The sequence below is a fragment of the Oryctolagus cuniculus genome, chromosome 10 (assembly GCF_964237555.1).
Source record: "Oryctolagus cuniculus chromosome 10, mOryCun1.1, whole genome shotgun sequence".
Lineage (NCBI taxonomy): Eukaryota > Metazoa > Chordata > Mammalia > Lagomorpha > Leporidae > Oryctolagus > Oryctolagus cuniculus.
Genome location: NC_091441.1, coordinates 87,199,672 through 87,224,523, shown reverse-complemented (window position 1 = coordinate 87,224,523; position 24,852 = coordinate 87,199,672). Strand labels below are relative to the sequence as shown.

The 24,852-nt window shown below is 42.5% G+C and overlaps 1 protein-coding gene across 26 annotated transcripts in view; it reads right to left on the bottom strand.

Moving 5' to 3' along the window:
* CADPS (calcium dependent secretion activator) overlaps positions 1 to 24,852 on the bottom strand; it is a 519,152-nt gene that overhangs the window by 235,408 nt on the left and 258,892 nt on the right. For all 26 annotated transcript variants that reach the window (XM_070050647.1, XM_070050650.1, XM_051851510.2 and 23 more), the window contains exon 6: positions 22,564 to 22,685. In XM_070050647.1, coding sequence (XP_069906748.1) covers positions 22,564 to 22,685 — 122 coding nt within the window. The remainder of the gene's footprint in view (positions 1 to 22,563; positions 22,686 to 24,852) is intronic.

The window sequence follows — 24,852 nt, the reverse complement described above, 5'->3', positions numbered from 1 at the left end:
ACGCAAAGCAAAACCACAGTGAAATATCAGCTTACTCCAGGTAGGATGGCTAATATAAAAAAGACAAGAATTGTAGGTGGGAGTTATGGTGCAGTGGGTTAAAGCATTGTTTGGGATACCTGCACCTCATGCGGGAAGATCTGGTTTCAAGTCCCATGCCTGTCTCTGATCCACATTCTTGTTAATGCACACGCTAGGCAGCAGCAGATGATGGCCCCAATACTTGCATCTTTGCCACTCATGTGGGAGATCTGGATGAAGTTCTTTGTTCTTTGTTCCTTGCTTTGGGCTAGCCCAGCCCAGTTATTGCAGGTATTTGGGGAGTGAACCAGTGGATAGAAGATTTCTGTCTCTCTTCTCTGTCACTCTTTATAATTTATAATAAATAAATTCTTAAGCATCTTTTAAAAAAATAACAAATGCTGATGAGGATGTGGAAAAAGGGGAACTCTCGCACACTTCTTGTGGGAGTGTAAATTAGCACAGTTAGTATAGAAAATAGTATTGAGATTCTATAAAAAACCACAAATACATCCACCATATGATACAGGAATGCCACTTGGAGGTCAGGAAGTCATGTGAAATAAGACCGACACAAATACCACCTGTTCTCTTTCACATATGGGAAGCTAAAACAATTCAACCTGGACAAGGAGATAGTAACTACTGAAGACTGGGAGGAGCAGAAGGAATAGAGGGAAGTTGGAAAACAAGAGCCCAGAACTCAATCCAGAAATTCCATGTGGGTGGCAGGGCCCCAAATACTTGAGCCATGACTTGCAACCTGCCAGGGTCCATATTAGCAGGGATCTGGAACTGGAAGTGGAACTGGGACATGACCCCGACCACTCTGATAAGGACTGTGGCCATCCCAAGCAGCATTTCATTACTGTGCCACCTCCTTCCCTCCCATGTATTCTGCTCCATTACTTTGTATTCTCCTGCTGCTTCGACCCAAAATCCTGCACAAATATTACGGAGATGTTAACTGCCCCTCCCCACCATGTACACACACCATCATGTAATCTGCTTGCCTAGTTATATGAAGTCTCTGCTGCTAATATGATCATTTCAATCACACAGCTTTCTATGTATCCAGACAAATGGAGTGAATCGAGACTGCTCGGTCAGGCTGGGGAGTGACCTTCATTTTAGTACAATGATTTGCTTGCTGTTTGTATACAAACAGCTGAACTGCATCTTAATTCTTGGCTCAAACGTAAAAGCTGTAATGAATTCTCTGAGGATGCCAGAGGAAAAGAACACTTCCTGATGGTGAAAGCTGAAGAGAGAGAGGTCTCCCCCAGCAAATTCAACTTTCAGTCCTCAGATGACAGAGGTGGAGGGGATTCATTCACTCATATCAAGTGCTCAGCTGTCCTGTTTGCTCCAGGATGCAGGACTTTGAGCACCACAAGTGGCAAGTCCAGGGAACACTGAGATGTGTGGATCTCCCTGCTCACCAACAAGTAGAAAATAACTAGCTGTGAACTAACACCATTTCTAGGAATTTATCCAAATGGTATGATCATAGATGAATATGATGATCATAGATGAATATGAAGATTTCCAAACAGGGTTGTCTATTACATGCAAGTATCTGTAGGTGGATGTGGACACAGCAATAGGTAGAGCAAAGCAAACTTGAAATCAATGCCAAAATATTTACAATGAAGATTTTGCATATTGGGACCATGAGTAATATTTAAATTTTCCTTATATTTCTCTCATTTTTTTTTGGCCAAAAATTGTTTAATTTCCTGGTCAGAAAAATATCAAATCTCATTTCAAAATGTAGGCCAATAATAAGACAAAGCAAAGTGACATATATAGTTACCAAATAAGTATTATTGGACATCTATGCATTAAATATGTGTGTTCCCCAAGATTTTTCAGCAGTTGCATCTGTTAGGAGACTCCTTGGGTTTGAGATTCCATTGTTGTATTGGGCGTCAATCCTGATTTCTTTCTGTGTAGCTAAAGATTATTCTCATGAAAGACTGCAAGCACTTAAAACCAACATTATCTACAGAGAGAATCTCACTGGCTCAGTGAGACTGGACCCACAGTGGGTTATTTCTTGATAGATTTTTCCACTAATACCTCCCTACATGCAGCCAGCTACGCTACAAGCACAGTGCAATCCATCTTACAGAGCAAGCAGGAAATAAAACCTAGCTGAAGAAGAGAAAGAGTTCATTTTCTTTTCTAGCAGGTGTCAATGCCACCCTAATGTCTGTATGTAGTGTTCGATACAAGACAGGCATATGCTTACACGGAGAAAGTGCACATTTGGTACAACTGTGGAGTAATTCTTCCAGGGAAAAAAGGACCCAGCTTGAGAACTGACTGGCTCAGCCCCCAACTGTGTGTCTATTACCTACAAGGTTGTGAGAGATGCTGGGCTAACTTCTACTTAGTCAAGGTCTTCCACCAAGACACGGGGCCACACCTTGCAGCTCAGCAAGCAGTGTGTGTAAAGCAAGGCTTGGTGGTTACGAACAACTGCACACTCATGAGAGATGAGTCAAACGTCATCCACTATCAGAAGGCAGCCTCCAGGGGCATAGCACTCCTTTTGGAAAAGAGTAAAAAATGGAAATTACAAACTCTTCTTGGATCTATACCCTAATGTGCCTCTTTTAAAATTTAAAATTTTGGATTAATATGCAATACTTGCAATATTTTAAGAGGTACTGTGCAACTTTAAAAAAAAAGATTTATTTATTTGAAAGGCAGAGCAGCATACAGAGAGGGAGAGACAGAGAGATCTTCCATCCACTATTTTACACCCAAATGGCTACAACAGTCAAGCCTGCACCAGGCCAAAGCTAGGAACCAGGAACTCTATTCTGACCTCCCACATGGATGGCAGGGGCCCAAATACTTGACCAACTTCCAGCACCTTAACAGATGCATTAGCAGGCCACTATATCAGAAGTGGAGTAGCCGGGACTTGAACAAGTACTCTGAGTTGGGACGCCAGTGTCACAAGAAGCAACTTAATCCAATGCACAGCACTGGCCCCAGTACAGTTTTTCAACACAGAGAGAGCTTAAACGAACCACAGCAGACAAGTAGCCTGTCTAGTTCCTTTGCTTTGTCTTTGAAGTCTCCCAGTTCATTTCCTGCAGTATCTTTTTCTTTCCTTTCCTTTCCTTCTTATTTATTTATTTATTTATTTATTTATTTTAAAATTTATTTCACAGGTAGAGTTACAGACAGTGAGAGAGAGACAGAGAGAAAGGTCTTCCTCCCATTGGTTCACTCCCTAAATGGCCACCAAGGCCGGCACTGCGTCGATCCGAATCCAGGAGCCAGGTGCTTCTTCCTGGGCTCCCATGTGGGTACAGTGGCCCAAGCACTTGGGCCATCCTCCACTGCACTGCTGGGCCACAGCAGAGAGCTAGACTGGAAGAGGAGCAACTGGGACTAGACTCCGGCACCCATACGGGATGCCAGTGCCACAGGTGGAGGATTAACCAAGTGAGCCACAGCGCCAGCCCCCTCCTTCATATTTACTTAATCATTGAAGGGAAAAGTTAGGGCTGGTTCTGTGGTGTAGCAGGTTAAGCCTCCATCTGTGGTGTTGGCATCCCATATGGGCACTGGTTTGTGTCCTGGCTGCTCCTCTTTCAATCCAGCACTCTGCTATGGCCTGGGAAAGCAGTGGAAGATGGCCCAAGTGCTTGGGCCTCTGCACCCATGTGGGAGACCCAAAAGAAGCTCCTGGTTTTCGATTGGCTGAGCTCTGGCCATTTGGGGAGTGAAACAGTGGATGGAAGACCTTTCCTTCTGTCTCTCCTTCTCTCTACCTCTCAAATAAATAAATAAAAACCTTTTAAACAAAAAAAGGGAAAACTTAGATAGGTAGAGAGGTAGAGAGGTAGAGAGAGAGAGAGAGCACTTCCATCTGCTGGTTCACTCCCCAAGTGGCTACAATGGCCCTGGGTGGCTCAGGATGAAGTCAGGTGCCATGAGCTTCATCCAGGTGGCCCACATGAGTGGCAGATGCCCTAGTACTCAGGCCATCTTCTACTGCTTTCCCTGGCCTATTAGCAGGGAGCTAGATTGGAAGTGGAGCAGCTGGGATTCAAACATGTGCTCCCATATGAGATGCTGGCATTGGAGGGGACAACTTACTCCATAGTGCCATAATTCTGGCCCAAATTCCAATTTCTTATATAGAATATTTTACATTCTCATGAGCTACAGGCCCCCATTTTGCTGTATAACAACAGAACCTGTTACATTGCCCAGTGCATTTTGGTTCCCCTTACCCAACCTTCTCCAACTCTCTCCCTACACCTTCTGAGATTCTAGTAATCAATATATACAGACAAAAATAGTGTTCCCATATACTCACTCCCTCCCCAAATGCCCACAACAGCTAGAAGTGGGCTCGGCCAAAGCCAGGCGCTGAGATCTCAATTCAGGTCTCTCCCATGAGTGGCAGGAACCCAACTATTTGAGCCATTACTACTGCCTTCCAGGGTCTCCACTGGTGGGAAGATGGAATCAGAAGCATATTCAGAATGTAAGCCCCCTGGCACTCTGATATGGGATATAGGAGTCTCAACCGGCAACTTAACTGCAAGACTTAATGCCTGCCCCGCGCCCCCACCCCATCCCAATGTATCCTGAACCTGTCCTTTTCACTTCTTTCTTTCTCTACCACCATTGGCCACTACCAAATCCTGCCTGATGACAGTCACAGCCTTCTAACTGAGGCCCTGTCTTCACTGCTAGCCATGCTCATGTAGTCATTTCCACACAGCAGCTGGACTGACCTTTTAAATATATCAGTGTCATAATGCTGCTTTTGGACTTATATCCACACTTACTTATTTTTAAGATTTTATTTATTTATTGGAAGGGAGGGGAGAGAGAGGGAGAGAGAGAGAGAGAGAGAGAGAGAGAGAGAGATGGATGGATGGAGAGAGGGTGCTGGTTCACTCCCCAAATGGCTACAACAGCCTGAGCTGAGCCGATCCAAAGCCAGGAGCCTCTTCTGGGTCTCCCATGCAGGTGCAAGGGCCCAAGGACTTGGGCCATCTTCTACTGCTTTCCCAGAACATAGCAGAGATGGATCAGAAGTGGAGAAGCCAGGCCTTGGACTGGCACACATTTGGGATGCCGACCCCACATCTAGACTTATTAACAGTGGCTTTTTGGTCCTGTGGCCAGCCTCACTGATTTGCTGTCTTCTCTTTTCCTCTCACTCCCCCCACCCCCAGCCACTTTTGGCTTTTTTCCACCCCTTAAACATGCCATGGTCCTTCTTACCCTGGCTGTAATCCCATAAGGCTCTCTGTTTGCATGACCAGCTCTCTCTGATTTCAGTTTAAGTTCAAATGTCACTACTTGGGGATGCTTTCTGACTAATCAAACTAAAACAGCTTCATCTTGATAATTTGCTAAATCTCTACCAAACCATCCTGTACTTTTGCCTCATGGCAGTGCTGGAGGGGACTCTGTACCCTCATTTGGGTTAAATATTAAATGGTTCAAAAGTTGAAAATAAATACTTGGCTAAACATGAGTGTCAGCATCATCAGACCTCTGGGGATATGGGATTAAAGTGAAATTATTAACAACTTACTTTATTATACCAATTTCATTATTAAGAATTAAGTCAAATTGTGAGCTTCTATTATGTTAGTGTAGGAACAAGAATTTCTCAGCATTATTAACTTTAAACACCCCTTGGTGCGTCTGGGTAGTACACTTAGGCTGAACAGGGAAAGATATTTACTTTGACTTGGCTTTGGTGGAGTAGTGAAATTCATGTGCCCACCTCTGCCAGTGTGGCAGTTTGCTAAGTGGCATTGACAGCAAGTTGCTAAGCTTATGTTCCTTTCAAACAGGAAGAGAAGAATATAAGCCTTATTCTTTTAATGTGAGGGACACTAGTGCACCATCTGGGTCAACATTTTAGAATCATGATAAAACCTACTCTTTCGTATTCTGCCACATATTACTATTTCAACTTTATAAGGATCTCTTGATTTAGAAGACCTATAATATTCTTCCTAAAGACACAAAATAAACACTTTCTATTTATCACCTTTTTCATTTCACTATTTTAATATAATTTCTTATAAGTAGCAATTCTTCCATTTTAACATTTTTAGAATAAGCTTATATATACATGCGCGTGTTTATTTATAGTTCTAGGGACTGGAAGATTTTCAAAATACAAATTATATAGGAAGACTCTAATATATATTTGGAATGTTCACCTATATTTGAAAATAAACATTCAAAAATTAGACTTATCAGTTTTTACCTGTATTACAGAAATTATCATATTGATAGGTACTGATGGTGATCCCTGTGATTGTACAATCACTGAGCATGCACAGATCCAGAGATGCCAGCAAAGACTTCAAAATAACACTTGACTATTGAATCATCCAAGGGGAAGTTTGAAGGCCTAGCTATAGAATAGATTTTGACTGAATAGTAAGATCAAAGACCAACTTTCACATATTTGTACTCTGTTATTTTAAATTGCCTTGTCTGTTATCCATCCCATGACACTGCAGACATTAGAACGGCAGGATTCTGACGTTGCTCATTGCAATCTCCCCAGAACCTTCAAGACTCAGTATTTACCACATAGTAGCCACTCAGATGCATGAATGAAGTGAAGGAAATGAAATGACTCAACAGAAGATCCTGAGAATACCCATACCCCACATTGGAGGAGCTGAGTGCAAGTCTCAGCTCTGGTTCCTGACTTCAGCAATTGGGTCCCTACCTTCTACGTGAGAGACATGGATTAAGTTCCCAAATCCTGGCTTCAGCCCTGGCCAGCCCTGCCTGTCTGTTGTGGGCATTTGCAAAGTGAACAGGTGATGGGCGTTCTCTCTCTCCATTTGCCTGTCTCTATATCTCAAAGAAATACATTAAAATGATTTAAAAGGCACCTGTGAGATCAACACGTATCAGGCCATGGGATGAGTTTTGATCATAAATAACCCCAAGAGCTCAGCAAATACTTCTGGAGGCCACTATTTCTAGAGACCAGGATAGCTTTGAGATTTTTTTTTTTAATTTTGTCTGGTTAGTCTTTAATACAGAAAAATGAGAAAGAGAGAGAAGGATTTTCTAGATCCCAAATCCTTATAACACTGGGCTCAATATAAAGTCACCCAGTTCTGCTCTTTGGGTAGAACTATGCTATATGATTTGATGCAGCAAGGAGAAAGACAAGACAATATGTGGCAGGGTAGAACTGGGACATCATCCCCAGGGACTCCTACCTCTAACCCTTTCCTAATAGTCCTAACTTAAGTAATGGTAGACAAAAGCTCGCTTGGTATTCCTTCTACCTCACCAGCAAATTTAGAGAAGAAAAAGAGTCCAAACAATGAGCTTTGCCTTAGTTGGATTACAGGACAGTATATTTGCTAAATGTCAAGATACCCTCAAATTCACATAGAGTTGAAATTGTTTTGCATTTAGAAATTCCTCAGTGTTCGTGTGTGTGCTTTTGTCATTAGCTGAGAAGGGACAGAAGTTTGTTGTTAAGAAGAATGCATATAATAGGATCACTTTGTTATTCTGTTTTTTTTTTTTTTCTGTCATTTGGGATATTTCAGAGCCATTTTCTGGTCTTTTAGACACTGAACACTCATTTGAGTGGCAAAATCCCCACCATAATTATCTTTATGGTCATGAGTCCTCCAAAGAAGTTCATTTTTTATAGTACTGGAAGTTTTAGTGAGAGCAGTTAGAGAAGAGAAAGAGATAAAGAAAAAAATCAAGCTGGAGGTATCACAATACCTGACTTCACAGCATACTACAAAGTCACACTGATTAAATCAGCTTGGTACTGGCATAACAACCTATACATAGATCAATAGAACAGAACAGAGAGCCTAGAAATTAATCCACATACATATAGCCAACTGAATTTTGACAGAAGTGCTCAGATTATACAGTGGAGTAAAGAAAATCTCTTTAACAAATGGTTCTGGCAAAGCTGGAAATACATATATACATATTTATATATAATACAGAATAATAAAATTAGATCCATACTGCTCACCATATATAAAAATCAATTCCATGATGGATCAAAGACCTAAATTTAAGACCTAAGACTACAAAGTTGCTGGAAGAAAACAGGGGAATGTCTCCAAGACATTGGAGTAGGGACTGACTTACTGGAAAAGAACCCCAAAGCACTGGCAACAAAAGCAAAACTAAACAAATGGGACTATATCAGACTGAGAAGCTTTTGCACTGCAAAGGAAATGATCAACAGAGTGAAGAGACATCCAACAGGATGGGAAAAATTCTGCAAATTACTTATTCAACAAGATTAATATCCCAATATATCTGCAACTCAAAAAACTCAACAACACAACACAACCAAACCAGTTAAGAAGTGGGCAGAAGACTTCAATAGACAATTCTCAAAAGAAGGAAAACAAATAGTCAACCAATATATGAAAAAATGCTCAATATCACTAGCCATCAGGGAAATGCAAATCAAAATCACCATGAGATATCACCCCTCCTCTGTCAGAGGTTAAACCTCAAAATGGAGAGTAACAAATGCTGACGAGGATGTAGAGAAAGCAGAAGACATATACACTGTTGGTGGGAATATATATTAGTGCAGCCACTGTGGAAAACAGTATGGATATCTCTTTAAAAAAACTACAAATAGACCTACCATATGATCCAGCAATCCCACTACTAGGTATATATCCAAAAAACATGAACATGCTGTATCAAAAGTATACCTGCGGCCGGTGCCGTGGCTCACTAGGCTAATCCTCCGCCTAGCGGCGCCGGCACACCAGGTTCTAGTCCCAGTCGGGGCGCCGGATTCTGTCCCGGTTGCCCCTCTTCCAGGCCAGCTCTCTACTGTGGCCAGGGAGTGCAGTGGAGGATGGCCCAAGTACTTGGGCACTGCACCCCATGGGAGACCAGGATAAGTACCTGGCTCCTGCCATTGGATCAGCGCGGTGCGCCGGCCGCGGTGCGCCGGCCGCAGCGCGCCGGCCGCAGCGCACCAGCCGCGGTGGCCATTGGAGGGTGAACCAACGGCAAAGGAAGACCTTTCTCTCTGTCTCTCTCTCTCACTGTCCACTCTGCCTGGAAAAAAAAAAAGTATACCTGCACCACCGTGTTCATGGTAGCACTGTTTACAATAGCCAAAATTTGGAACTAGCCAAGGTGTCCAGTATCAGCTGAATGGATAAGGAAAATGTGGTATATATACACACAATTGAATACTATTCAGCTATAGAAAAGAATGAAATTCTCCATTTGCAGCAAAATGTATGCAAATGAGGACATAATGTTGAATGAACTAACCTAGACACAGAAACACAAATACCACATGTTCTCCCTTAGATGTGGAAGCTAAATAAAAAGAAAGAAGTGCTTGTGCGTATAGTATTAATGACCTGTGTATTACTTTAAAGTGTATTGTATATGCATGAAATGGTCATTTTTTCATTCAGCTATTGCCTATTACTGGGGCCTTTCTGTTCTTATTAAACTTCTTACTCAGTGAACTATTAAGCCTTTTTACTGTAATATAAATTTAAAGTATGGTATCTCAAAAACTAAAAAAAGACATAAAGGGAGAAGAAAGGAGCCTTCAAGGGAGAATAGGGAAGGGAGAGAGGGAGATAGGAAGGAGCAAGAGAATAGCATGCTCTTAGATTTGTACCTACAAACCACACTGAATCTGTTAAAAACTAATTAAAATTTAAAAACAGTAATTAAAATTTTAAAAGTTCGTTCCTTTTTAAAAAATATTTATTTATTTGAAAGGCAGAGAGACAGAGAGAGAAATTCTACCAACTGGTTCACTTCCCAAATGGCTACAACATCCAGGGACCCAGAACTCTGAACACCATTCAGGTCTCCCACATGGGTAAAGGGACCCAAGTAGTTGAATCATCACCTGCTGTTTTGCCAGGTGCATTAGCAGGGAGCTGGATTGGAAGTAAAGCAGCCGAGACTTGAACCAGCACTCCAATACGGGGTGTCAGGGATGCGCTGGATTAACTGGCTGTGTCACACGCTGGCCTAGAGGTTTTTGAGCCCAATACACTGGCCTCCTTTGGTTTTCTCATAGCTCTACATCACTTTTCACAAAGGCTTAGCTCTGAATAGATCCTGATTTACTGTCTGTCTTCAAATGTAAAGTGTAAAAAAATCAGATTGATAGATTTCCAAGAACAAGTGAAGACTCTTCATAAATGAACACAATGCAAGGGAAACTAACACGGAATACCTTATTCAGAGATAAGGTGTTCTTTTTTTTTTCTTCTTTTTTTTGACAGGCAGAGTGGACAGTGAGAGAGAGAGACAGAGAGAAAGGTCTTCCTTTGCCGTTGGTTCACCCTCCAATGGCCGCCGCGGCCAGCGTGCTACAGCCGGCGCACCGCGCTGATCCGATGGCAGGAGCCAGGTACTTCTCCTGGTCTCCCATGGGGTGCAGGGCCCAAGCACTTGGGCCATCCTCCACTGCACTCCCGGGCCACAGCAGAGAGCTGGCCTGGAAGAGGGGCAACCGGGACAGAATCTGGCGCCCAGACCGGGACTAGAACCCCGTGTGCCGGCGCCGCAAGGCGGAGGATTAGCCTAGTGAGCCACGGGGCCGGCCGAGATAAGGTGTTCTTAATTTTTGTAGTTCACACCAGCTGGCATTGATGACCTGCACCGTTTAGCTTTCTCACTCCAAGTCCACCAACAACAGTACTTAGGAAGAATAACATCTTTTACATTTATGCCAAATGCTTGCACATATTAAATCTGAATCTTTATCAAACAACTGATGATGTGAGCATCACTAATCTCATTTTCTAAATAAGGAAAGTGAAATGCAGGGATTAGGAACTCATTCAGTTTAATGTCAGTGGCAGGAGACCCAAACCAGGGGTTGTCTCATCCCCAAGCTTTAGCCCTTCTTCCTTCACTGAACCTTTATGGTCCACAGAATCACTGAAATGTATCCACCAGATATCAGCTATTAAAGCTGGACTGAACAACTGCCCAGCCCCAAGCCCTCTGAGCTGGAAGCTGAGGTGTAGGGCAAGGGGTCTTAAATCCTTACCAAGGAGCCCAGGAAATTCAAAAGCAGATTCTAAACACAAAGCTCCAGAAGATTCCAAATATTCTGAGAGTTGGCATCAGCCAAGGGACTCAGTCTTGCCTGGAAGCCCCACTCTCACTGGAATCCTTGTAGTGAGGTGAGCTATCTACCCTGGCACAGGTGGGCTGCTATCACATCAATGACAGGGGCCGACATTGTGGTGCAGCTGCTTAAGCCACAGTGTGTGATGACAGCATCCCATATGAGCACCAGTTTGAGTCTTTGGCTGCTCCACTTTAATCCAGTTCCCTGCCGTTGTACCCAGGAAAGCAGTGGAAGATGGCCCAAGTGCTTGGGCCCCTGCTGCTCAAGTCCCAGACCTGGATGGAATTCCAGGTTCCTGCTTTTTATTTGGCCCTGCCCAATGCCATTGTGGCTATTTGCGGAGTGAATCAGCCAATGGAGATATCTCTCTGCATCTTCCTGTGTCTCTGTAACTCTGACTTCCAAATAAATAAATACATCTTTTATACGATAAACTTATAAGCACAAGGAAGTATTATCTCAACTGTATTCTGTCCTCACCTGGACAGTGGTTCTGATACAGAAAGAAGCTGGAAGAACAGGCATGTGGAGTTACAGGCTGTTGGTTGTGACCCTGAGTGTAGACTCAAAGAAGACACTGCCATTGTGATTCCTCTTGCCTTTGAGAACCAACTCTTGCACTGAATCAATGGCAGCCTCCCTAAGCGCATGTCTCCTTGCTCTGTAGAGCATCTTGGCAACAGGGCTCATCTGTCCTTGGACACATAGGGCCATTTGCTTTCCAAGTGTTTGGAACTATTCAGCCTGGGTTTGAGGCTTGTAGGATTTATGTCAATCTTTCTAACTTATCTGAGCCTTTTCTTTCTAGCTAATGAATGGATGGTGGTTACCTATTTCTTAACAGTTCTATGAGGGGTTTAGGGAGACCGGAGATCACAGTGGGTTCTTGGTTACTGCTATTATTTCCTCAGGGATTACAATATGCAGGTCATCAAACTCATCCCTTAACATAGGTCACATCACTCTTCAACAACCATCCCATGGGGCAGAGTGCGTTCTTGTCTCCTGCTTGAATTAAAGGAAACCAAGGCTCAATGAAGACAATTTACTTGACCAGGGTTATCCAGTAGGCAAGTGGTAAACCCAGGACTGTTTGATTCTTAACCAAACGGTACCAGAAAGTTCAGTGCCTGACACCTAGTAGATTTCAAGAAATGGTAGGGGCAGTTATTACTGATCATGATTTCCATGAAGATGATGATTATTATCATTAGTGGCTTGCCTTCAAGGGCAGGGTCACCTCCAGCTCATTTTTGGGGACTCGCCCATATAGCACCTAACAGCACTGATGCATGAGTCAGTTGCACCTGCTGAGTGCAATAGGGAAACCCGCGCTGCTGTGAATGACAGCACATCCATTACCACTTAAGTACAGGCAGAAAACAACTGAACTTATGGAAAGGAAGTGAGACCTTTCAGATAGTTTCCCCAAATGTCCAGAGATACCTAAAATATCCCCTTTCTGTTGTCTGATTTTAGAAGGGTAAGATAACAGAATGGGCTAAAAGCACGGGCTTCCGGCTCAGCTACTTACTCTGTGCAACTCTGACGAAGTCTTTAACCTCTCTGGATCTCAGCATTTTCAACAGTAAAGTGATAATAACAGTAGTTACGTATCTCATAGATTTTTTTTAGGGCACTAAATAAGACAATGAATATGAAATACTTACTAAGCACCTCACCCACAGGAAATGTTGAATTCATGTTACTGATTACTATTTCAGACCCAGGGCACCTTTTCTCTCCTGTCCACTTCAAATAAGAATCCAATCATGTCTGTAATAGTCAACAGGACTACTATATGCCAAGAACTAATTTAAGCATTTAATGTATACTAATTAAAACAGTTTTCACAAAAATTTGGAAACTAGGACACAAAAAGTTAAAAATAGATTCTCAAGATCACATAGCTGAGATGGGGACCCAGAGACCTGGCTCCTGACTGTGTTCAAGTTCATGCCACCACAGTGCTTCTATGCACTGAGGGCTCTAATGTGAACTTCTCATGTTCCTGCATCATTACAGGTCACTAACTATACAACATTCCTTCCTGAAGAACAAATAGCAAATACAGCTGTTTTCCACCCTAGGCGAGAAAAGTATCAGATAGGGTTTCCACTAAACACTGACTGACAACCAGTTAAGTTCTTAGATTATTCAGCATTAGGCACAATGGTAGCTAATCTTTCCAGGCAAGGCATTAAAGAAGCTGAATCAGAAAGAAAATGGATTACAGTCACATTGTCCTAAAGAGTTATTTGAAAAAGCACATTCTTGTTTCATATCTACCAAAGATTGGACTGTTAATGGAATTTGAGTTTCCACGGATTTTTCACACTTGCATGATACATGAACGTCTAACTGCCAAGCTCGAGCCACCACTTGATCACCCATTTATGGTTCTCCTACCAACTTGAGAAATTTGGCCAACTTGGAGTTAGCTGCAATTCCCGAAAACTCTGCCTTACATTCTGTCATTACAGCATCCCCCTGGTCCAGCTGGATGCAAGAATTACAAGACTGCTGGGGTAGAAAGGATGAATGATACCACTAATGAGGACCTGGTGACGCTGCAGATTTTGGTGGTTTCTATGAGACATGTTAGCAAAGTCACAATGGAGTTGGGAGGGGAACTCAGCATTTCCTCTCTAAAGCTTGTTCCTCCGCACCTCAATCCCTGTTCACTGTGTGCTGTTTCATCAGCCAGTCTACGTTCCCCCAGCAACTCACGAGCAAGGACATACTGGTCTTAGATAAACACTGGGGGTTTCAAAACCAAGCTTTATGGTCCGAGAGGCAAGGCAATCTTTGAGCATCCAGAACAATGACTACAATTTTATTCTATCCAATGCACACATCTTCTGGGAGCCTGGCAAAATTTGATTTCTGTGTCAGTGTTGGCTTTTTAACATGTATGATTTAATTAATTCTCAAAGAAACTAGGGTTTGTTTTTTTTTTTTTCAGAAACAACAATAACAACAACAGAAAATAAGTGAAAGTGGTATTTGAGTTCCCACTATATAACAACTCCATATAGATGTCTGCTGGGCTGTGAATTTGACAATGGAGATTTAAGAAAGATGGACAGATTTTCCATATAGTAGGGTCCAGGAAAATGTATCACTCCTTGGCCCAAGAATTTAAAGTTGTAGAACCCCTTATCTGCATGGCTATACATGTGTACCATTCCCTTCTCTAATATCTGGAAAAGAATATGTACTTAATAAAATTTGGTCACCAAGGTACCTGTGGTTTTAAGATTACTCTAGTCTTTGAAGAAGCTTCAGGTTTCAAGATGGAAATCCAATCATACCCTCCTTGGCATCAAAATCCTGCGATGTCTTCCTCCAGCATCTTGGAATCAAGTCCAAAGCCTCTGCACCTGCTGTTCCCTCTGCTTGGGGTGCTTTTCCCCTGGCTCTTCCTACTGCTCTTCCTTGCTCATCCTGCAGGTATCAAGTCAAGTGTAGCTCATATCTCTTTACTTTCTTCCAGAGTAGCCTGTTCATTCCTTCCAGAGCACAAATTATAATCTGGCATTATTTTGCCTATTTATTTATTCATTTGTTTTTTTACTCATGTCCTTGAAGACAATGCTCCCTCCAAAAGGCCAGGGCTTGATCAATGAGAGGTACTGAAAAGTTCATCAAGAATGCATATCTTGAAAAAATCCTGCATGGGTTGCATGGGTTCTTTTGCATCAAAATAGACTTACCTGTTGATTCCATTTTCCATGAACTTTTTGAAGTACCCTTTTATGTTTCTCACTACCAAAACCCCACGATTATTTGGAAACCAGGAAAGCATTCCATGGATACTTGTGGCAGGAATGAAGTTGTCAACTCTTTCATATCTTTCTCTTTTATCTACATTTCAAAGGAACCATTCAGGAAAGATATTCTGCTTCCACTGAAACCAATCCAAAGCTCAGTGCACAGAAAACACGTTTGGAGATATCATTAAGATGAAAGACAGGCAAGCAAATGGAAAAGTGACTTCCTTTTCTGACTTTGTAATTGACTTAACACGGGGCAGGGTTAGGGGGGCGATCTAAAAAAAAAACAAATCCATTGTTATGAGTAATTCGAGCATGGTAAGTGTGACCCCTCTTGCATTGTACCATTAGGATAAATTGACAACTCACAGAACAAAAATGTTATAGAAAGTCATTGTATTTTTTTTTTTTTGTCTTTTGTTTTAATATAGTCTCATCGGATGAGGCACCATTGAAGAATGCTAGGGCTATGGCAAGATTTCTCAGGGCATTTAATTGTCTCATTCCCTTGGAAAATGGCAGGAAACCATTTGACTGTGTTTTCTAATTCCCGGCAATAAGGAAATCCATACGTCATGAAGCACATGGCTTGTCAGGGAGTAATGAACTTGTTAAGTAATCAAATACCAAGTAGCATCTTCAATTTCAATTCAGAAGCACGTATTTTCAGATAAGTAAGCACAATACAGGTTTCTTTCTCTCTCTCTCTCTCTCTGACCGATAGAGTTAGACAGTGAGAGAGAGAGAGAAACAGAGAGAAAGGTCTTCCTTTTGTTGGTTCACTCCCCAAATGGCTGCAGGAGCTACGCCAATCTGAAGCCAGGAGCCAGGTGCTTCCCCCTGGTCTCCCATGGGGTGCAGGGCCCAAGCACTTGGGCCATCCTCCACTGCCCTCCTGAGCCACAGCAGAGAGCTGGACTGGAAGAGGAGCAACTGGGACTAGAACCTGGTGCCCATGTGGGATGCCAGCGCTGCAGGAGGAGGATTAACCAAGTAAGCCATGGCGCTGGGCCCCAATATAGGTTTCTAATTCAAACTTTCTTTTCAGCAAAATTATTAAGTGTTCTGGTACTTAATCCTCAGGGCACACTTTTTAAAGAGGCTAACGTTCACTGTATAAAACTACCAAGACAATGATTCTGGAGTGTACCTTTTACTCAGGGAATCTGTTAGGTTTCTTTCCATCAGTTTTTCCCAATTGAAGTAATTTGTACAGCATTTTCCCAATCTTTGCCATGACTACGCACTAACACAAGATCATTTCATGATTACGTTTTATCATATCTACATACCACCTGTGCTATTATTCACTTAATGCATTTCATTTAAATTAATTCAGTTTTTAAAGGTTAATATGTTTCTTTTAAAAGGAACACTTATGTCAATGCTGCAAAAGACAAAGCTGTACCTCCAGTCTGGCCTGGAAGGTAAACACAGTATCTAAAAGATGCTATTAAATCCTCTCTGGATGCTGCTGCCCACAGAAGGCCCTGAGCACACAGCCCATGGAGGTGTTAAAGATCTACTAGCACCAGATCAAAATGTGCTCCTTGACTTCATCAGAAAATTGAAAAATGCATGGAAAAGGAGAAGGTTCCTTTTCACCCGATTTGATGTTACTCAACACTGTTTCTCAGTAATAGTTAACACCAACTCTTAACAGCAGAGATCAGAGAGCCACCCTTTGGAAAACAATGCTTTCTGGCAAGAATAGCCTTTCTGTGCTTTCTTTTTTTTTCCAAAAAGTGGACAACTATACTCATGCTTTTAGATCCACAGAAGAACTTCCCTTCTCAATCCTACTGTCTTTCAAAGATTCCTCACCCTAAGAACAGGATTTTTCTTCCTGCTGCCTTCGCAGCTCATTCATTTCCCACCAGAAACAGAAACCAATTGTTGCATTTGGAAGCAATATTTTAAATCAATACATGAGGTGAGAGTTTGTCAGGCATGGAAAGCCAAGACACCGTGGCAAAAAATGACCTAAATGAAAGATCTCTGTGAGTGAGATCCCGGTGGAAAGAACAGGCCATCAAAGAAGGAGGTACCTTTCTCTGAAGGGAGGAGAGAACTTCTACTTTGATTATGGCCTTGTCTAAATAATGTCAGAGTTTGTGGACTCAAGAGGCTTCCATAGCCTTGTCAGCTCATGACAAGAGCCTCGGGTGATCACTGACCTCATAAATAAGAGTGTCAATTGTTAAATCAACAACGGGAGTCAGTGTGTACTTGCTCCCCATGTAGGACCTCTGTCCTTAATGTGTTGTACTATGCGAATTAATGGTAAAACTAGTTTTAAGACAGTACTTTATACTTTGTGTGTCTGTGTGCATGCAAACTGTTGAAATCTTTACTTAGTATAGAATTGATCTTCTGTATATAAAGATAATTTAAATGAATCTTAATGAAGAATGAGATGGGAGAGGGAGTAGGAGGTGGCATGGTTTGTGCATGGCAGGGTGGTTATAGGGGGAAAACCACTATAAACCAAAAGTTGTACTTATGCAATTTATATTTATTCAATAAAAGTTTTCTAAAACAATCAAAACATGAGGATGTCATGGGAATTTTTCATCATATATTCTCCTGCTTTTCCATGTTAAAAATTTGGAATAGGAAGACAACAGAGTTGAGAGGATTTATGGTTGACAGATAGATGTTTGAAAATAACCAGCTTTTCTTAATACATGCTAAATTGATCTTCTGTATATAAAGATAATTGAAAATGAATCTTGATGTGATGGAAGGAGAGAGGGAACGGGAGAGGGGAGGGTTGCGGGTGGGAGGGAAGTTATGGGGGGGGAAAGCCATTGTAATCCATAAGCTGTACTTTGGAAATTTATATTCATTAAATAAAAGTTAAAAAAAAGAAAAGAACCCACATGTAGCTAAGAGATTGATAAAATGAAGGACGGGCAGGGGGTTCACCATTGAGCTGAAAGTTTAAAATAGTGGCCTACCTGCCACACACCATATTTGTTCCACACCATGATCTGTATTAAAGTCATGGACATAGCATTCTTATATTATGCATCTGATCCAATAGAACCAGGCTGGGCAGGGCTCTGTGTGCACAGGGAGGCAGCACTGATAAAAGAGTGATGGAGAGCTCAGAATCTCCATGACAATGATTAGAAACTGAACCCAGCTTTCCCCCAAGGATGTCAACAGGTTTTAGTTGAAACAACGTTGAAGAGAATCATAGATAACCAAAGTTAACCAAAGTTAAACTGCTGGGATTTTTCAAAGCCTGTAAAATGCCACTGTGAATAACTCAGCAAGTTATAAGTTAACACTGTGGATAACTGAGAAAGAAATGCAATGTTTCACATTTATCAATCTCACCTGACCATGAAGCTACTCTTCCTGCCCTTGTGGTCTTGGTATATCCTACACATCAGAGTTTCAAAGATTACACTCTCACACAAACAGAGTTATGTAATGGACTCCTGGATGTGTGGCTGTACTTAAAAAAATACATGAAAGCCAAATTTCTCATAGAGATGACAGAGCAAGAAGTTATGGTTCCAGCTAGTTGTTATAATTCTTACTAGCAGCAACAATGAATTCAGGAGCAATCAGCAAAGCAGGTTTGGATGGACTTCTGATTTCAGATTATATGATGATACTTCATGAACTTCATGAAAAATACTGAGTTAAAAGCTGCTTATTTTTGTGCCAAAAATTTTAAAATCTATTTATTTTTTCCTGGTATGAATTTTTCCATAAAGTCTTTGAAGATTTTTTGTGTGCATGATTTTAAAATTTTTGGCATCAAAATAAACTTATCTTGTAATTTCACTTTCCATGGACTTTTTGAGATACCCTCCAATAAAGTGTGGAGATCTGGTGGCTGTAAGAATAGTCAAAACCATGATCCAGATCATACACAGGATTGGAAAAAGGCCAAATCATCAGAGGATAAAATTGAGTTATTAGAACAAAATAATCTCCCAAAGCATAACTTTTTGGGAGAATCAAAATCAAGTAAGAGAGACGAAAGCTGGAGATCACTAACAGGAGACAAAGGAGAAGGAATACAGGCTTCAAAGAGAGGAAATGAAGAGGAGTCCAGGTATTTCAAAACTAGTGAGGCGGGAAGAAAAACAGACTAGGGTGACAGGCTCATTCATCCCACCAGGTAAACTCAGAAGCAGAGGAAAGCAGCCAGACCTGCACTGTGGAAAAGAATACTTTAACAAGTGTTGGGCAAGGAATTGTGGATTTAGGCGCCAGCATTGTAGCCTATCTGGTTAGGCCACTGGTGACACCCCATATGGGTGCTGGTTCAAGTCCACTTCTGATCCAGCTCCCTGCCAATGGGCCTGGGAAAGCAGTGCAAGATGGCCCAGGTTCTTGGTCATCTATGTGGGACACCTGGAAGAAGCTGCTGGCTTCGGCCTGGCCCTGGCCTAGCTGTTGTGGCCATTTGAGGAGTGAACCAAAGGATGGAAGATCAGTCTCTCCCCTTCTCTCTCTCTGTGTAAGTCTGACTTTCAGATAAATAACTAAATCTTTAAAACAAAAAGAAAGGATCAAAGAACAGACAAGAAGAAACTTGAATGGTGTCAGGATTGAAACTCCAGACCTCTCTCTCTGGGATACCACATATATGGCAAATACAGGGCACTTATATGCCTTCATGGCAGGCCTTGCAAGTTGATCATGGCACTATTTCCCTCCACATAAACATTTTGTTTCAGAGCCCTTCTTAATCCATCACTCTAGGGAGCCAATACTGACTGATTTGATTTGATCCTGGTCATAAAATCTGCAATCTTAATATATTAAAAAACAAATCAATGAGCACTCTGTGGAATTTCAGTAATATCCACTCCTTGCCTAAAGAGGGTTCCAGAAATGTCTATTTCCAGCTGGAAAAGCAAAATGTTTCAGTGTGAGATGTTTATACATAAGGACATCATAATGTACCTGTATGGATATGAATGCATGGACATGAGTATATGAATATGGATATAGCATGTATATAATACATGACTATGAATATGGATAATAGCATTATGTGAAACACGAGCATTTCAAGTAGGTAAATCCAAGCATCCTATATTTATTTATAACGTGAAATTCTTTGGAACCTTCACAGGGACCCAAAAATCAATTCATCATTTGTCTTGGCAACTGAAACTGTTACACTCAATGAAATATTACGAATTACATTCTGAGTTAAAATAACAACAGTCTGTTAGAATATTCAGAACTTTCACCTTCCTTCATTAGCTTATGAAACCATATTGGGCCCGAGACCTTAAAAGGTTGGCAAAAACATCAAATAGGTTTCTGTTCCCGCAAGCATCACACGTTTTAACTAGTGGAGCATAACATAAGAGTGCTGATAATGATCAGGCCATCTGAGGAAACACTGGGTATCTCATCAATGGCAGTGGAAAAAGAAACTGCATTCATTGTCAGTTTGCAGGCCAGTTTTAAAAACAGGAGGGCAGGTGCTATGTGATGAGTGGCACTGGTCTCCATTTCCTCTTGCACACAATCATTAATGTCACCCGGCTTCTGAGACTCTCCGGCTTTTGCCTATTCATGCAGAGAACCACTTGAAGGCATACAATGCCCTCAGCCTTTCTCTAGCCGGGGAAACATCCAGTGCTTTCTTTGAACTATTTTGTTTAAACATCCTGGTAAGTTATTCATGTCCTGCCAAACAGCTCGTAGCGCTCTGGGGGAGGAGAGGCAGGGAGCTGCTGTTCGGAGTTACCCTTTGGATGACTCTCTGATAAATGAACACAACAAAAACAGATGCTTATTAGGCTATGCTGGTTAACAAGGTAGAAAGGAAGGGAGAGAGGCAGTGGGCAGAGAGGCAAGTGAGCAGTGATTTCTTAAGAAATCTTTGAGGCCTGAGAGTTTATTGACCCAAATGTGTGGACATTTGTGGCTCCTGCAGACCACGGCCATAGGATCCTAACAAGCCCCCTGCATGTACTCTGGTCCCACCACTGCAGCCAGAGTGGTCTTTGCCAAACACAAACCTCACCATGTCACATCATGTTTTCCCACCTTGTAGTCTCATGTGGCTTCGTGGCACGGCCTTCGCCTGCCCCTCCGGAAGCCTGGGGCAGCCACTGTTCTCCAGGCTCCAGCTGCTCTGGCCTCTTGAGTTCTTCTGTGTCACAGGACCTTGGCTGACCTCTGGACTCCTGTGCAAGCTGTGCACTCTGCCTGGAACACTCTCCGCGCCAACCCCCATTCCTCAACTTCTACAGAATTAACTCAAAGGCTCATGTGTCCTAAGGGAGGTCTATTCGGACTCTGCCTCTACCAGGTGGTTCAGGCGCCCCATTATCTCCTCTCCCAGAACTCTTTCTCTGCACTGACAACTACGGTTGTCCCTCAGCATCTACAAGCAATTAGTTTCAGGATCTTCCCGACTATCCCAAAATATGAAGATGCTCAAGCTCCTTCTGTACAACAGTGTGGCATTTGCATAGAACCTGCCTATCTCTACGTTACTTATTTTTTAAGAAATTTTTTTATTTGACAGGCAGAGTTATAGACAGTGAGAGAGAGAGAGAAACAGAGAGAAAGGTCTTCCTTCCGTTAGTTCACTCTCCAAATGGCCGCTACGGCTGGTTCTGCGCTGATCTGAAGCCAGGAGCCAAGTGCTTCTTCCTGGTTTCCTATTTGGATGCAGGGGCCCAAGTGCTCGGGCCATCCTCCACTGTCCTCCCGGGCCACAGCAGAGAGCTGGACTGGAAGAGGAGCAACCGGGACTAGAACCCAGCACCCATATGGGCGCCAGCGCCGCAGGTGGAGGATTAACCAAGTGAGCCATGGCGCCAACCCTTCTACATTGCTTATAATAATACTTTATGCAATGTAAATGCTGTGAAAATAGTTACTATATATCATTTTTAAAGGAAGAATGACAAGGAAAAATGTTTGCACATGATCAGGACAGACACAAATTGTTCTCTCAAAATATGTTCTATCTATGTTGGACTGAATGTGTGTATATGGAACCCACAGATATGGACAATCAATTCCATGTACAATTGTAGACTTGTGTGATTGTTACTCTGATGCCCACACCAACCTGTAAGCTCTAGGGAGCTACACCAGGGACTGTCTTTTCCACTGTGCAACTATACTTTGTACACACACCCAGGGAACATTTGCAGACACTGTGTTAACTTCATGAATTAATGTATTGTGTTCAACATAGCATACAGCTTTGTCAATACAGTTAGAACTGTACTGACAAGCAGATAAAGACTTGAAAAAGGCTTCTTTTACTATAAAAGAGCTACTACTGAGAAAATGCAGTAAGATAAATTTTTATCAAGCTTTCATGCACATCACATTAACATGCAGGAGGTATGACTTTCCTTGAGGTGAATACCTAAACCTGCAGAAACAACACTGTCTCTTTAATTTCCTTCTGTTCTGTGATTTGATGGAACTGGAATCTTTGTTACAGATGCCAAATAAAAACGTAATAAAATCATCATGCTCGAAAAAGACGCAAAGTCATTACGTTCCAGGACCTTCTCAGGGAAAGCATGCTCTACTTTAGAGTTGGCCACAATGAGACCCACAGCAACAATCCTCTGGAAGTAGAACACGGACAAGCAAACTCACGTGGGTTTGGAAGCCTCGGCCTGGTCAGTCTGTAGTTTCTCTCCTCCCTCCACCTCCATTGTGCAGTACACGATGCGATTTGGGGCCAAAGACTTCAGTCCCTGGACTTCCATGATCACCACCTGGAAATAGAACACACAGAATGGAGTCAGTGCCAATGCCCATGGGCGACACCACCCCAGAGAAATTAGACAACAAAAAGGCACAGAGAAAGTCAATTGGAGTGAGATGTCATACATCAGTTCTCCACCAGTCCTGCTGGGAGCAGTCTAGCACGGAGGTGCAATTCCTCATAGTGTAGCTAATTGCCTCCCAGATGGAAAGACATGGATGGATAACTAAGGTGCTTGCAGGCCACACAGGTCATGTGAAATAGGCTGTTCTTTCTGCATCCAATACATAGTTTCATTTCTACCAAGAAATAGATTTTCATCTTTTTTCTTTTCTTTTTTGAAAAGACTTATTTGAATGGCAGAGTTTACGGGTGGGTGGGGGGGAGGGAGAGGGAGAGGGAGAGAACTTGCATCCACTGGTTCACTCCCCAAATGGCTGCAATGGCTGGAACTGGGCTAGTCCCAAACCAGGAGCTTCATCTGGGTCTCCCACATGGATACAGGGGCCCAATCCTCCTGGAAATGGGTCATCTTCTACTTCCTAACCAGGTGTATTGGCAGAGAGCTTGACTGGAAGTGGAACAGCAGGATCCTGAACCAGTGCCAATATGGGATGTTGGCACCATAGGCAGTAGCTTTACCTGCTACACTACAATGCAGGCCCCATCATCTATTTTCTTTCTTTCCTTTTTTTTTTTTTTTGATAGGCAGAGTGGACAGAGAGAGAGAGAGAGAGAGAGACAGAAAGGTCTTCCTTTACCATTAGTTCACCCTCCAATGGCTGCTGCAGCCGGCGTGCTGCGACTGACACACTGTGCTGATCCGAAGCCAGGAGCCAGGTGCTTCTGGTCTCCCATGCAGGTGCAGGGCCCAAGCACTTGGGCCATCCTCCACTGCACTCCCGGGCCACAGCAGAGAGCTGGACTGGAAGAGGGGCAACCGGGACAGAATCTGGCACCCCCACCAGGACTAGAACCTGGTGTGCTGGTGCCGCAAGGCGGAGGATTAGCCTAGTGAGCCGCGGCGCTGGCCCTCATCATCCATTTTCTTTAAAGATAGTACAGTTTTTGATTTTCCACTTCAAATGAAGAGACACTGAACTCGTGATTCTTTATTCAAGATAAAGTGCAAGTACCCTTATGTGATAGGGAGTGGTAGAGACTGTGACAAACTTAAAAGCCCTTGTTCTTTCTCAAGAGAAGCTGCTGTTTGCAGATGATAGTTGTGTTATCTTTCTCCCATTAAGAGTTGGCAGATATTCCAATTTTTCCTACCAGAAAGTGGTAATTTGATTGGGATCCAGAGTCAGAAATCTGATTAAAAATTCTGACAATAATCCAGAGAGGGAGGAATGAAATATGCAAACTATGTGCAGGGTGGCATTGAACCCAAACAAAAATGTGTCAACAGTTGTCTGGTCTCTGCTCTACATTAAAGAAAAGGCTGGTGTTACGATGTACCACAAAGCACTATATACAATTTTTAGCACTTCCCAACATTACCCCAAACCCCATGAAATAACCTGATATACTGATACTTAGTGATATGTCTTGAGGAGGTTGAGAGAAAAAAGACAGAGAAGCACAGAGCAGATTGGGGGGGGGGGTTGAGGGAAAGAGAGAGAGAGAGAGAGAAAGAGAAAGAGTGAGGAGGAGGTGGAGGAAGAAAAGGGAAGAAAAAGAAAAAGAGACATCAATTTAAGAATACAAAACAAGCAACTTATTTCAGAGACCTACAGTGAGTGACACATAGGGGAAATCATTCAACTGTACTTCAAGAAAGCTAACAGCATCATGCAAGGAAAACAATTTGAATGGGCAAGAAATGTGTATTTCCTCAGTGAAGATTGACTCAATGAAGTATAATAGGGATCCTCAAGTCACACTTTTAATGTTTAAAAACCAACTGGTTCTCGGGGCTAGTGCTATGGTGCAGTAGGTTACTTCTCCACCTCTGGAGCCAGCATCCCATATGTACGCTGGTTCTAGTCCTGGCTGCTCCTCTTCTGATCCAGCTCTTTGCTGTGGCCTGAGAAAGCAGTACAAGATGGTCCAAGCACTTGGGCCCCTGCACCTGCACAGGAGATTTGGAAGAAGCTCCTGGTTTCTGTCTTTGGATCGGCCAAACTCTTTCTTTGTGGCCATTTGGGACGTGAACCAGCAGATGGAAGACCTTT